Source organism: Carcharodon carcharias, chromosome X (genome assembly GCF_017639515.1).
Source record: "Carcharodon carcharias isolate sCarCar2 chromosome X, sCarCar2.pri, whole genome shotgun sequence".
Classification (NCBI taxonomy): Eukaryota; Metazoa; Chordata; class Chondrichthyes; order Lamniformes; family Lamnidae; genus Carcharodon; species Carcharodon carcharias.
The window spans coordinates 11,822,356-11,837,227 of NC_054507.1; the positions used below are offsets into that span (position 1 = coordinate 11,822,356).

The 14,872-nt window shown below is 44.9% G+C and overlaps 1 protein-coding gene across 1 annotated transcript in view; it reads left to right on the forward strand.

Moving 5' to 3' along the window:
• Window positions 1–14,872, forward strand: part of b4galnt1b (beta-1,4-N-acetyl-galactosaminyl transferase 1b) — an 88,103-nt gene that overhangs the window by 24,656 nt on the left and 48,575 nt on the right. Inside the window, exons 2-5 of the mRNA XM_041180350.1 lie at window positions 8,445–8,660; window positions 9,942–10,118; window positions 11,437–11,543; window positions 13,820–13,857. Coding sequence (XP_041036284.1) covers window positions 8,445–8,660; window positions 9,942–10,118; window positions 11,437–11,543; window positions 13,820–13,857 — 538 coding nt within the window. The remainder of the gene's footprint in view (window positions 1–8,444; window positions 8,661–9,941; window positions 10,119–11,436; window positions 11,544–13,819; window positions 13,858–14,872) is intronic.

A 14,872-nucleotide genomic window follows, 5' to 3' on the forward strand; every position in this document is an offset into this window, starting at 1 on the left:
GTATTAGGGCAGATGTCCAAAAGCTTGGTCAAAATTCGAAAGCTTAGGGTCTAGGCAGATGAAGGCACGGCTGCCAATGTTGGAGCAATCAAAATTGGTGATGCTCAAGCGACCAGAATTACAGGAGTGCAGAGATCTCAGAGGGGTGCGGAGCTGGAGGAGATCACTGAGATAGGGAGGGGCAAGGACATGGAGCGTTTTGAAAACAAAGATGAGAATTTTAAGGTATTGCTTAACCAAGAACCAGTGTAGGTCAGCGAGCACGGGTGATGGGTGAAGGGGGCTTGGTGAGAGTTGGGATGCATACAGCAGAGTTTTGAAAGACGCCAAGTTTGTGGAGGGTGACACCGGGTGAATATGACAATAGGTAATGTTAGAGGTAACTGAAACTATCATTAGGTAAAGCTAACTCTGGGTGAAGCCAGTGCTTTGTAAGGTCACCAGGATGTGGTGACGATGCTGGTTGGAGCTAATGCCAGGTGAATCTGACTCTAGGTGAAACTAATGAAGCCTACGATAGGAGAAACCAAATGCCGGTGAAACTAGCACAAGGTGAAGCCAAAACTAATTGAAGTGAACAGTAGTTGCAGTCAGTGCTACGTGTAACTGATATCAAGGGAAGCCAATGTTCAAGGTAACTAACATGAGGTGAAACTAACAGGAAGTATAGCTAGCTCCAGATGAAGCCAACAGGAGGTATCATCAACTGTACATGACAATAACACTGGTTGAAGCCAATATGAATTGAAGCCGACACCAGATGAAGTCAATCCTTGATGAAGCCAATTGGTGGAACTTAATAGTAGCAGCAGCCAATCCAGTGAAGCCAACCCCAGGTGAAACCAACATTGCACTCTGGTACCTCATCCCAGCCATTCTTCATGAGTTACAGAATCACAGAGCAGAAGAGGCCCTTCAGCCCATCGAGTCTGCACCGACACATAAAAACACCTGACCTACCTACCTAATCCCATTTACCAGCACTTGGCCCATAGCCTTGAATGTTATGTGCCAAGTGCTCATCTAGGTACTTTTTAAAAGATGTGAGGCAACCCGCCTCCACCACCCTCCCAGGCAGTGCATTCCAGACCATCACCACCCTCTGAGTAAACAAAGCTTTTCCTCACATTCCCCCCAAACCTCCTGCCCCTCACCTTGAACTTATGTCCCCTTGTGACTAACCCTTCAACTAAGGGGAACAGCTGCTCCCTATCCACCCTGACCATGCCCCTCATAATCTTGTACACCTCGATCAGGTCACCCCTTAGTCTTCTCTGCTCCAACGAAAACAACCCAAGTCTATCCAACCTCTCTTCATAACTTAAATGTTTCATCCCAGGCAACATCCTAGTGAATCTCCTCTGCACCCCCTCCAGTGCAATCACATCCTTCCTATAGTTCAGGCAACGAGGCTCTGAAGTTGGGGAGTAAACCCTGTCCACCACCAGAGCTGGCATCCTGGCTGTTTGCGGATACACACATTGATCCTGGCCTATATTTCAGCGAATAGGTCATTTCTGTAAGAGAGGTGGATGGTGTGCACCTGTAGGAGTGCATCAGAGACACTGGTTACCAATTCTACCAATGGAACTTGGAGCAGCACTCTGACCTGAGAAGAGACAGTCAAGACCCAAAAAGGGCTCATGAAGGAACAGATAAAGGAAAGAAAAGTTGCCAAACATTGTCTGAAGCAGCAGTAAGGGCCATTTTTATTGAGGCCTTCCTTACACTGGTCCCACTGGGTCTATTAGTATTGTACTAGCCCAAGTGTGCCTCTAGATACTCCCCCAAAGCCTCTCCCAAATGTGGTGATAGGGAAGAGGATTTATCTGTGCAACAGCCTCTGCCCTCCAATTGTAATTTCCCAGCGGAGGTGGGTGCCAGTTCTGGGTTAGTATATTGTGCATTGCCACCTGCTTTGTGCCCTTGCCCACTCTGCAATTTCAGGCTCTGAATGTTGGTAGAATAGCCGAACCCTGAAGACATTAGTGCCTCGCTCGACCCTGCACTTGTCTATCAATTCCAACAGTAGTAACTGGGCTGTGACGGGTGGAGGCTGTGAACCTGAGGCCAATTGTACTATTCTATCTGCTGACTAAGCTGAGAACCACCATTTCAGCATGGACCAGGGATTGAACCGGGTACAAGTGCACTTAACAACGGAACCGTTGCAGGAACTCCCATTTTAAAGCTGTTAGGCGCTGTGCTTGCATGTCAGATTTATCAGAATACAGCTGGGTTCCTCCCCCCGCCCCCAATTCCAGTTTCTCCCTTTTTTTGCCCTTCTCTCTCATTTAGCTAGCTGCCAAGTTCCCGGGTGCCATCTAAGTTGTCATACTTACTGGTTGAATCTAGATTTTCTGGTTGCCCTTGATTGGCTTGCAGGTCCAATGGGTGGGAATGTTCCCCAGGCCAAGTTCCAGTCATGGGATCATTCACACACTGAAAACTCTGGTGCCCCCGCCCTTAAAATCAGTGTGGCTGGTTCTAGCGCACAGCAGATGCTGGTTGGTTGGAGTCTTCCAAATTTCCTAAATTCTGGAAAGGCCCCAGTGGATTGGAAAATCATAAAAGCAACACCACCAAGAAAGGAGGGAGTCAAAAGCAGGAAACTATTGGTCAGTTAGTCTAATATCTGTCATTGGATTAAATAGGTAGTAGGACATTTAGAAAATAATAATACAATCAGGCGGAGTCAGCATGGTTGAAAGCGAAATAGTGATTGACAAATTGATTGGAATTCCTTGAGGATGTAATGAGCAGACTGGATAAAGGGGGGTGAGTAGATGTAGCATATCTGGATTTCCAAGAGACATTTAATAAGGTGCAACATAAAAGGTTACTCTGCACAAGATAAGAACTCATGGTGCTGGGGGTAATATGTTAGCATGGATAGAGGGTTGGCTAACTAGCAGGAAGCAGGGTCAGGATAAATGGGTCATTTTCAGGTTGGCAAACTGTAACTAATGGAGTGCCACAGGGATCAGTGCTGGGGCTTCAACTGTTTGTTATCCATAGTAATGACTTGGATGAATGGACCAACTGTATGGTACACAAATTTGCTGATGATACAAATGTAGATAGGAAAGCAAATTGTGAGGAGGATGCAAAGGGTCTGCAAAGGGATATAGATAGGTTAAGTAAGTTGTCAAAAATTTGGTAGATAGAGTGTAATGTGAGGAAATGTGAGGTTGTGGAAGGAAGAATAGAAAAGCAGAATATTACTTAAATGGAGAGAGACTGCAGAATGCTGCAGTACAGGGTGGGTGTCCTTCTACATGAATCACACAAAGATAGTATACAGGTACAGCAAGTAATTAGGAAGGCAAATGGAATGTTGGTCTTTATTTAAAGGGGGACGGAGTACAAAAGTAGGGAAGTCTTGCTACAATTGTACAGGATATTGGTGAGACCACGCCTGGAGCACTGTGTACAGTTTTGGTCTCCTTACTTAACGAGAGAGAGACTTACATTGGAAGCAATTCAAAAAAGGTTCACTCGGCTGATTCCTGAGATGAAGGGGTTGGCTTATGAGGAAAGTTTGATCAGGTTGGGCCTGTATCCATTGGATTTCAGAAGAATGAGAGGTGATCTTAGTGAAGCATATAATATTCTGAGCAGGCTTGACAGGTTGGATAGTGAGCTAATGTTTCTCCTTGTGAGGGAATCTAGAACTAGGGGGGCACAGTTGAAAAATAAGGGGTCCTTCCATTTAAGATGGAGTTGAGGAGGAATTTCTTCTCTAAGGGTTGTTGGTCTTTGGAATTCTCTTCCACAATGTTAAATTTTTGATTGGCAAGCGAGTTGAGGGTTATGGGGGCCAGACAAGAAACTGGTGTCAAGGCCACAATCAGACCCGATCTTGTTGAATGGCGGAGCAGGCTTGAAGGGACCAATGGCCTATTCCCCTTTCTACTGAGCTGCCAATCTATAGGCTGCTGAGGAAATGGAAATTTTTTTTATTTAACATTTAGTTTAAAAAATAAATTTTTTTTTTATTTTTCAGAATATTGTCAGTTTTTTTTTTTGCGGCCTAGTTGCCAATCCTCCAGGATTGTCCTGCAGTCTGCAGAAATTGAAGATTAATCTCTAAGATACTGCTGTGAGCAACCCTGAAGAGAAAGAGACATATATTTTATTATTTTTTTTAACATTTAATAATAATATTGGTGATGGAATAAAAAGGCTGGTTGACTGACTGTCACATCACGCATCATCTAATCAGATAATTAACCATCTGCTTGCTTTCCAATTAATTTGGGAAGGCTGGATGCCATTGTGGTGGGGGACCAATGATTGGAGAATGGGGGCAAGGTGGTTGGAGGTTGGTAGCTCATGTCATTTCCAGGCACAAGTCCCAACAGATTTGGCAACCCTCGCCCTCTACCATATTGAACAGAGCCCACGTTCAATCCCTGTGCTGAATGACCCCTTGCATGCATCCCAGCTACCACTTAAAAATCATCTTTGCCCTCCCTGTCAGCAGGAACTACACTGCATGAGGCAGAATGGGATATTGCAGTTTATTCCCTTGGCTCCAATTCTGAATAGCCAGACCACCATCTGGTGCCTGGTCTGCTGGAGGACCGACAAACTAGGAAATCTAATTTGACTGGCACTGATGAATCAGTGATAATTTAGGATGCAAATTTGTCACGTGACCCTGAATGCGAAACCAGATAAAGCTGCTTCAAGAACTGCCAGTCCTTCCCCACAGTATCGCATTTGTAAACCTGTTTTGACAGCTGTTAGCTAAAATGCCCTGATTCTCTTTTTTTTGAACATTTGAAGCTTAACAATTAAAAATGAATACAAAACATTGCTTGAGGCCCAACCATCATTGTGCAATTAATTGTGCTGCAGTTGTGGATTGCTCATTGTGTAGGCTGACACACAAAATCTGGACACTTGGTCAAGTAACCAAAGGGTTGCTGGTAACTGTGGGGCTATTTATTACTAATGAATATAGCAGCAGTCAGAGCCTTTGGGTGAGGGAGGGAGAAAAGGAGATATAATTTAGTTATCCCTATGGGCTTCATCACAAAGCCTCTAAGAGACAGCATGGGAAAGTTTGGAAGGTTTTTCTCTCATCTCTCAGTTAAGTGGCAACACTAGTGGACTAAGGAAGACGATGAACTAGTTCAGACAAGTGTAGTGGTGGGCTGAGTGGAACTATCCACCAAGGATTGAAGACCTGGTTATATTAATCCATAACGTAGGAGCTGAGGTGCTGTTGAAGGAGGCTTTGTGAGTTGCTGCAGTGCATCTTGTAGATGGTACACACACTGCTGCCACTGTGCACAGGAGGTGGAGGGAATGAATGTTGAAGGTGCTGGAAGGGGTTCCAATCAAGTGAGCTGCTCTCTTGGATGGTGTCAAGCTTCCTGAGTGTTGTTGGAGCTGCACTTATCCAGGCAAGTGGGGAGTATTCCATCATACTCCTGACTTGTGCCTTGTAGATGGTGGACAGGCTTTGGGGAGTCAGGGGGTGAGTTACTCGCTGCAGGATTCCTAGCCTCTGACCTGCTCTTGTAGCCACAATATTTATATGGCTAGTCCAGTTCAGTTTCTGGTCAATGGTAACCCCCAGGATGTTAATAGTTGGGGGGGGGAGTGACTGCCCTTGATATCAAGGCAGCATTTGACCGAGTATAACTTCAAGAAACATTAGCAAAACTGGAGTCAATGTGAATCGGAGGGGGGAGGGGGGGTAGAAACACTCCACTGGTTGGAGTCACCCCCAGCACAAAGGAAGATGGTTGTGGTTGTTGGAGGTCAATCATCTCAGCTCCAGGACATCACTGCAGGAGTTCCTCAGGGTGGTGTCCTAGGTCCAACCATCTTCAGCTGCTTCATCAATGACCTTCCTTCCATCATAAGGTCAGAAGTGGGGATGTTCGCTGATGATTGCAGAGTGTTGAGCACCATTCATGACTCCTCAGATACTGAAGCAGTCCATGTCCAATTGCAGCAAGACCTGGACAATATCCAGGTTTGGGCTGATAAGTGGCAAGTAACATTTGCACCACACAAGTGCCAGACAATGACCATCTCCAAAAAGAGAGAACCTAACCATTGCCCCTTGATATTCAACGGCATTACCATCACTGAATCCCCCACTATCAACATCCTTGGGTTACCATTGACCAGAAATTGTACTGGACCAGCCATATAAATACTGTGACTACAAGAGTAGGTCAGAGGCTAGGAATCCTGCAGCGAGTAACTCACCTCCTGACTCCCCAAAGCCTGTCCACCATCAACAAGGCACAAGTCAGGAGTGTGATGGAATACTCTCCACTTGCCTGGATGAGTGCAGCTCCAACAACACTCAAGAAGCTCCACACCATCCAGGACAAAGCAGCCCACTTGATTGACACCCTGTCACAACCCGCAAACATTCACTCCCTGCACCACCGACGCACAGTGGCAGCAGTGTGTACCATCTACAAGATGCAGCACAGAAACTCACCAAGGCTCCTTCGGCAGCACCTTCCAAACCCATGACCTCTACCATCTCAAAGGACAAGGGCAGCAGACACATGGGAACACCACCACCTGGAAGTTCACCTCCAAGCCACTCACCATCCTGACTTGGAAATATATTCCCATTCCTTCACTGTCACTGGGTCAAAATCCTGGAACTCCCTCCCTAACCTACATCTCAGGGACTGCAGCGGTTCAAGAAGGCAACTCACCACCATCTTCTCAAGGGCAATTAGGGATGGGTAATAAATGCTGGCCCAGCTAGCGATGCCCACATCCCATGAACGAATATTTTTTTAAAAAAGGTACAGCAATGGTAATGCCATTGAATGTCAAGGGGTGATGGCTAGATTCTCTTGTTGGAGATGAGGTCATTACCTGGCACTTGTGTGGCACAAATGTTACTTGCCAATTATGAGCTCAAACCTGAATGTTGGCTAGGTCTTGCCACACACGGGCATGGACTAATTAGTACCTGAGGAGTTACGAATGGTGCTGAACATTGCGCAATCATCAGCGAACTAGTGGACTGCTTACCAATTCCAGGTGTGCAATATGCAATTTCTGGGTGAAATGCACTTGCCACAGCTTGATTGACCCAGGCACTCGGGTTATACTGGTTAGGAGCTGCTTGAGCAGCATACTTGTGGTTTCCTCAGTTGTGCGTTCGTACACCTGTACTCGACAAAGTTCATGATCCAAGCATCAGGTCTCCTTTCAAAAATGAGTATTTGTCAGTCGTGGTTTTAATGCTGTATGTGCTTTATTTTGTAAGACCTGTCACCCATAAATTGTAGATGTAGTGGGCAGACACCATTTATTGAAAATGTTCTTTTGTGAGCATGATGAATGTAATGTAAGCCTGGTCTACCTACCTAGTTGTCTGCTCCTTTCATATTTATTTCAACAATCACCACTAAGAGCCAAACAAATAGAGATAGTCAGAGGTGGTACTGCAGTGGAATGCCTATTCTCTCCTGTGTCTCAGATCCTGCATTGGTAGGAACTTATCAGAATCATAGAATAGTTACAGCACAGAAGGAGGCCATTCAGTCTATCGTGTCCATGCCAGCTCTCTGTGAGAGCAGCTCAGCTAGTTCCACTCCCCTGCCTTTCCCTGTAGCCCTGCAATTTGTTTTCCCTTCAGATAATGATCCAATTCCCTTTTGAAAGGCTCGATTGAATCTGCCTCTGCCACACTCTCAGGCGGTGCATTCCAGATCCTAACTGCTCGCTGGGTGAAAAAGTTTTTCCTCATGTTGCCTTTGGTTCTTTCGCTAATCAATCCCCTTAAATCGGTGCCCCCTGGTTCTCGAGCCTTACACCAATGGGAACAGTTTCTCCTGATCTATTCTGTCCAGATGATTTTGAACCCCTCTACCAAATCTTTTCTCTGCCTGCTCTGAGGAAACCAATCCCAGCTTCATTTAAATCGGAGCTCCCTTCGATTTCTACTTCTCTTCCTTTCCCGGATGCTGTTTAAGACAGAGAGTCTGGGGTGCAGCGGCAATGAATTCTGCTACAATTTTCATTTATATAATGCAGTAAAATATCCCAAAGCGCTTCACAGGAGCGACTATCAAACCAAACTTGACGTTGAGTCACAGAGATATTAGCAGAAGTGAGCAAAATGGTGAAAAGTGATGAGGTCAATTGCGCTACATTTCTTCCCTTAATGACTGAGACGTGAACAGAATGGGAATCAATCCTGGTATCTGCTTGGCCTGAGTAGTTTAGTACTGCCCTGGGCCAAATGAGTTACTGATGGAGCTCTTTATCATTTCCCCTCAATAACCTACACAACTTTCACTGAATAACTGCCCGATGGTGACATTGCAATGCAAAATTCAATTGTTAGGTGAACTCCAGAGAATTTGTTAATTGACTTGTAAAGACATTTCAAAGAAATAGCTCATTAAAAATATAAAAAGAATTACTTTTTTTTTCCTTGCTCCTAGCATGCGTCCAGTCAGGAAGCCCCTTTGCTGCCTTTTGCTTGTGACTTTGCCTCTGGGAGTTTTCTTCCTTTGTCTCTGGTCGCTGAAACCTTACCGTGTTGTGGATGTGATGTATCGAATTCCTGGGATATCAGAGAACGTTCTGGAGCATGGACTTTGGGAGCCTTCTGAGAAATATGCCCACATATCCTTCAAAGTGAAAGAGATAGTGGCTGGGTGAGTTCCCTCTTTCCTGCTTCAGTGATAGATGCCATGTACCTTTAGCAGGTGAGCCTTCGCTCCACTGTAACTCATTCACCAGCAAAAGCCTCCTTGACAGTACTGACCTTTGATTCTGATCATCTATTGTCTAGATGTTTTAATTTAAAAGAAAACAAAATCAGTTTTGCATCTTACAAATCATTGAAAGAATTAATCTTCCCTTTGATCCTTGGAAGTCCAGCAAGCGAGCTTATTCCTTCCCATCTTGTTTTGCCTAGTTTTCCTTAAACACCTAGTACAGCTGGTGATATCATTTGGAGCAACTGGCTTGGGTTGCCTAAGGCTGACAGCACAAGCAGGCCGAGTTAGGATATAAGGTCTGATTGGCAGGCAACTCTGAAGTGGGACATCCCCCTGGAGATGGATAGAAATCCCGCCTCATACTAATTAAAGGGCCATCACCCGAAAAATGAGAGCAGGGCGAGTGGAGGCAGGCTCACCCCCAACTCTTATGCTGGGCTGTGGGGATCCTGCCCTCTGTGTATAATCCACCCCATACAGCTAGTAAGGCTGTGATGATTAACACTTTCAAGAAGGAGTTGGATAAATCTGGTTGGCAACAGGATGGATGATAAATCTGGTTGGCAACAGGATGGATGATTATAAGAAAGGATATAAAACGTGATAGATATTCCTCTGGATATATTGGCTCCTGTACTGCTGGGGTAGAAGGAGGAAAGAAATATTGTGATTGATTTTCTTCCATCTCGTCCTCTATCTCACGCCCACATGCATCAGTTTATGGTGTCTTGTATAATCTCTTAGGGCAGCTCTTACTTTAGTCTTGAAAGGATATAAATATCAATGATTTTCCATCCTTTCCTAATAATCATCCAGAATATATTTAAAAAATTGAAGTGATTGGAAAGAAAAAGCAAGGGGAGGTTGAAGCTATTGTCGGACTGGGTCACATCTGTCCCAAAACTCATTTCCCTTAGGACCCTTATAGCATTCAGAAATTCAGCATTTCGTCTCACTGGTAAAATGTTCAATCATTGGACCAACGCGATCTATCAGTACAGAACCTTCTTACAGTAACTGTGGAAGAGATGTAAATTATTAAATTTCCGAGTGATTGCCCTAATTAATTTTGAGCCCTTGAGTAGCTTGGGTTTCGCAAGCTGATAGTGGTAGCCAAAATGTGAGTTATGAGGTATCCAATATGTGAAATCTGATGTGTCCTACCTTTGAGTCACCAGTAGTAAATTTTGGTAATGTAGAATTCTTTACCCTTAGGCTACTTCCAAAGAATGGCTGCCGATGTGAGAAAGAGGAGCCCATGATAAACCTGCCATTCACCAAGCATCTTTTCCATCAAGTTTCTGTCCATCAGTTTGAACAGGTCTTCAAAGAAGTAGAACGGGAGGAGTTGAAGAAAAGAAGGGAGCAGGAGTACCAGCATTTTCTACAGAGGTATGTGGTCCTGAAAGTGCCAACGCCTCAGAATTCATTGATGCTACGCCTGTTTTCCAGGCATGCATTGGGTGCGTAAACATCTGTCCTGGCTGGCAGCCAGCACATGCTCGTTCCACACCAACAAGTGCCCATTCCGACCTGCCATATTGACAGAGGCTCCAGCTTGGGCATCCAGGGCTTGTGCCTGAGACGGGCACTAGGCCCCTAGCCAGTATAAATAAGGAGTTAAAGCCTATTTCAGGACCTGTTGAGCGCCAGGCTTGCTGTGTTCAGGATAGCCAAATTGACGTGTGATCTAACTGGGGATCCTTTAATGGAACTGTTGGAGGCTACCTTCAAAAAGTATATTTCACTGAATGTGTTGCTGGGTGAAGTAGGAATGCTCCTCCCAACACCACAGTCTCTCAAACTGTTGCTGATGACGCCCCCGCTTCTTTAACTCTGATTGACTGCCGCACTACTGATTTTGGAAGTATCAAGAAACAGGATTCTCCCCAGGGCATCCAGAGGTGACTGGGCTGCCAGCCTATATGGCCGTGAGCATATTGGCCGCACAATAACAGCAACTTGGATATTAGATCTGATGACCAGAAGCTTAGCTAGAGGCAGGTTTTAAGCAGCGTTTTAAAGGAGAGAGATGTAGCGAGGCGGAGAGGTTTAGGGAGGGAATTACAGAACTTAAGAGAATTGGCAGCTGAGGGCGTGGCCACCAATGGTGGAGCGATCCAGATAGCCGAGCAATGGAGCATTCCAAGCTATGCACCATCCCAACTTTCCCCACCACCAGGGGCAGTCCAGCAGCGAAGAACTGAAATAAAAGCAAAATACTGCGGATGCTGGAAATCTGAAACAAAAACAGAAAATGCTGGAAAAACTCAGCAGGTCTGGCAGCGTCTGTGGCGAGAGAAACAGGGTTAACGTTTCGAGTCTGTATGACTCTTCTTTAGAGAAGGGTCCTCTTCCTCTGAAGAAGAGTCACATGGACTCGAAACGTTAACTCTGTCTTTCTCTCCACAGACGCTGTCAGGCCTGCTGAGTTTTTCCAGCATTTTCTGTTTTTGTTTCAGCTGAGAATTGGAAGTGGTTATCACAACTTTCAAATAGTGGTGTGCATGTAATCTTAGAGATACACAGTTGTTCTCTGCTGCGGCCATCTTTGTTGTAGAGATGTAACACTAGATCGCTCGAACACCAACAGGCCTTTTGTGTTTAATTTGTCTGCAGCTACACCTCGATTGGGATTATTCAACAGATAAAGTTAATTTTCTTTTCTGAATGCCTCCTGCTCTGTTGCTTTCTCTGATCTCTGCCACAGGTCACATTCCCCTGCTGATGTGATGATCATTGCCAAAGCCAACACACCTTTGGAGTACCCCACGCAAGGGCTGCAAGTGCGGCCTCTAAAAACCATCGTGATCCCAGGTCAGGAACTAATGCGAACTGTTACAAAGATATGTATAATAACCTTCGGGATTGTGATTGCTAGATTTTTGTTGGGTAGGAGTATTGAAGTATATGGAACTGAGTAGATGAATGGAGATAAGGTGCACATCAGTCACGTTCTTACTGAATGTTGGAATATGTGTGAGGGGCTGAATGGCCGCCTGCTATTCCTGTATAACCTGCCCAAGGGGTTGAATGGCCTCCATCTGTTCCTGTGTAACAGCCTCGAGAGAACTGTAGTGCCTCTTTCTGTTCCCACGTAACAGGCTCAAGGGGCTTCTTCCCGTTCCTGTGTAATGGGTTCAAGGGGCTGAATGGCCTCCTGTTCCTATGTAACAGGCTCAAAGGGGCTGAATGGCCCCCTCCTATTCCTGTATAACAGGCTTGAGGGGCTGAATGAGCTTCTTCCTGTTCCTATGTAACAGGCTCAAGGGGCTGAATGGCCCCCTCCTGTTCCTGTGTAACAGGCTCAAAGGGCTGAATGGCCTCCTGTTCCTGTGTAACAGGCTCAAAGGGCTGAATGGCCTCCTGTTCCTGTGTAACAGGCTCAAAGGGCTGAATGGCCTCCTGTTCCTATGTAACAGACTCAAGAGGCTGAATGGCCTCCTGTTCCTGTGTAACAGGCTCAGGACTGAATGGGCCCCTCCTGTTCCTTGCACGCCTAATAACTAGAGAAGGTTCATGCCATTTTCCAGGAATCCCTATATTTATTTAATAAACTGGATTAGTGCCATTCCATAGAGCATGTGTTAAAGTGCACAGCTTTCTTTTGGAGACTGCCATGAAGAGTTATATACAAGACAGATCCCATTTAAAAACTAAGATAAAAGCAAAATACTGCGGATGCTGGAAATCTAGAACAAAAACAAAAGTACCTGGAAAACTCAACAGGTCTGACCGCGTCTGCGGAGAGAGATACAATTAATGTTTCGAGTCCGAATGACTCTTCTAGTTCTGATGAAGAATCATTCGGACTCGAAACGTTAACTGTACCTCTCTCCGCAGATGCTGTCAGACCTGCTGAGTTTTTCCAGATATTTTTGTTTTTGTTCCCATTTAAAAGCACCTGGAGCTGAATCAGACTAGCAGCAGCAGAGTATGCTTCTCCCATTTTTGTGATAAATGTAAAGAAAGAACCTGCATAGTTGTAGCACCTTTCACAATCAAAGGCTGTCCCAAAGTGCTCTATAGCCCAATGAACTATTTTTGAAGTATGGTCACTGTTGTAATGTAGGAAATGCAGCAGCCAATTTGTGCACAGCAAGCTCCCACAAACTGAAACATGATAATGACCAAGTCATCTGTTTACCATGATATTGGTCAAAGGATAAATATTGGCCAGGATGCCAGGGAGAACTCTCCTGTTCTACTTCAATATAGTGCCATGGGATCTTATACAAGGGCAGATGGGGACCTAGGTTTAACAGCTTATCTGAAAGATGGCCCCTCCAACTGTGCAGCACTCCCTCAGCAGTGTCAATGTAGATTTTGCACTCAAGTCTTGCAGTGGGATTTGAACCTACAACTTCTGGCTCAGAGGCAAGAGTGTTACCACTGAGCCATGGATGTATAAGATAAGGTGTTTTATTGAAATAGGTGGAATTCAGTTTAATAGAAATTGGAGATCTGATACAAAATTTCATGAGTGTCAAAGACTAACTGAGAAATACTAACAAGCATCAAACTCGCTAATTGCTTGGGCACAGCAAATGTTTCGAGCCTAATAATTCAGGTTGTTATTATACTCGTGATCCTTTTGAAATAAATAATTTGATGAATTCCACAAATCTTAGCACAATACCAACATGATTACTGCTCATGGTGGTTCGGGTACTTGACTATAAAACGAGTTGAGTGGTTTTTATTGTCTGTAATTTTCTTGTGATTTGTGCCAAGAGGTTGAGAGTTTGAACCCCACCACAACAGGTTGTGAATTTTGAATTTGATTAGTTTTTGTCACTTCCGGCCTGGAATCAGGAAAAGTGGTCTCGAGGCTGTTGGACTGTTTAGAAAAACCCAACTGGTTCACTGATTGTCCTTCAGGGAAGGGAAGCTGCAGTCCTTACCCGGTCTAGCCTACACACGACTCCAATCCCATAGCAACACGATTGGCTCTCAATGCCCTCAACTAGGAATGGGCAATAAATGTGGCCTAGCCCAAGCGTTGCCCACTTCCCAAGGACAGATGTTTAAGAAATGAATGTGGAGCAAAATGAGACTTTACTCTTAACATTTTTGCACTTCCCTTTTTACAGGTTTAAGTTTACAAGCCCAATCTAGGAACCTGTATCGGGTAAGATATTTACAACCAATCACTTGAAATAGTCAAACATATTCTCATTTGACTCTGCACGGAGGCTACTGTTTATTAAAATAGGTTCCATCACTTGTTTCTTTGTAAGTCTTAACAGTTGAATACTGTGATGCAATAACAGAGGGCTATATGTATGCAACCTACTTGACCTATGCTATTTGAGGGGCAAAATAGCCCGTGTGGTATTAACCCATTACTAACCTAAGCTGTATCAGCAATCTTATAACGTCCACTGTCTGTAGGCTTGTGAGATCAATCTGCTCCCCAGCACCATTGCTTCTTCTTAGCACTTTCCCCTCTCCCCACGCTCCCAACTCATGTCATCAGTATTTCGTGTTTAAATTGGGTGTAAAACATCAAGGCTGACTCTCCACTGCGGTACTGAGGGGGTGCTGTGCTGTCACAAGTGCTGCCTTTCAAGTTAGACATTAAACCAAGGCCCCATCTGTCTGCTCAAGTAGATGTAAAGGATCCCGTGGCACTATTTTGAAGAAGAGCAGGGGAGTTCTCCTTGGTGTCCTGGCCAATATTTACCCCAAAACCAACATCACAAACAACAGGTTATCTGGTCAATCTCATGTTGCTGTTTGTGGGAGCTTGCTGTGCGCAAATTGGCTGTCGCATTTTCTATATTACAGCAATGACTACACCTCAAAAACCCTTCATTGGATGGATAGCCCTTCAGGATATCCTGAAGATGTGAAAGGTGCTATATAAATGCAAGCCTAGTTTGTTTTTGTTTGGGCAGCAATTCAAGCAGGAAAATGATGGAAGGGGTAAAGGGGGATTCATTTTTTTTTCTTTTTGGGATCGGGAATGTCACCCGTTGGTTTGATATTATAGGGCATGGAATACACGGGTGACATGATTGAAGAATGGGGTACAACTGGCCACTCAGTCTATGCCTCCTTGAACCATGGGAAATTTAGCCATTCTGTTGCTTTCTGCACATCTCCACAAATGTTCCTGAATGGGGCCCCCTGAAGCAGAACAC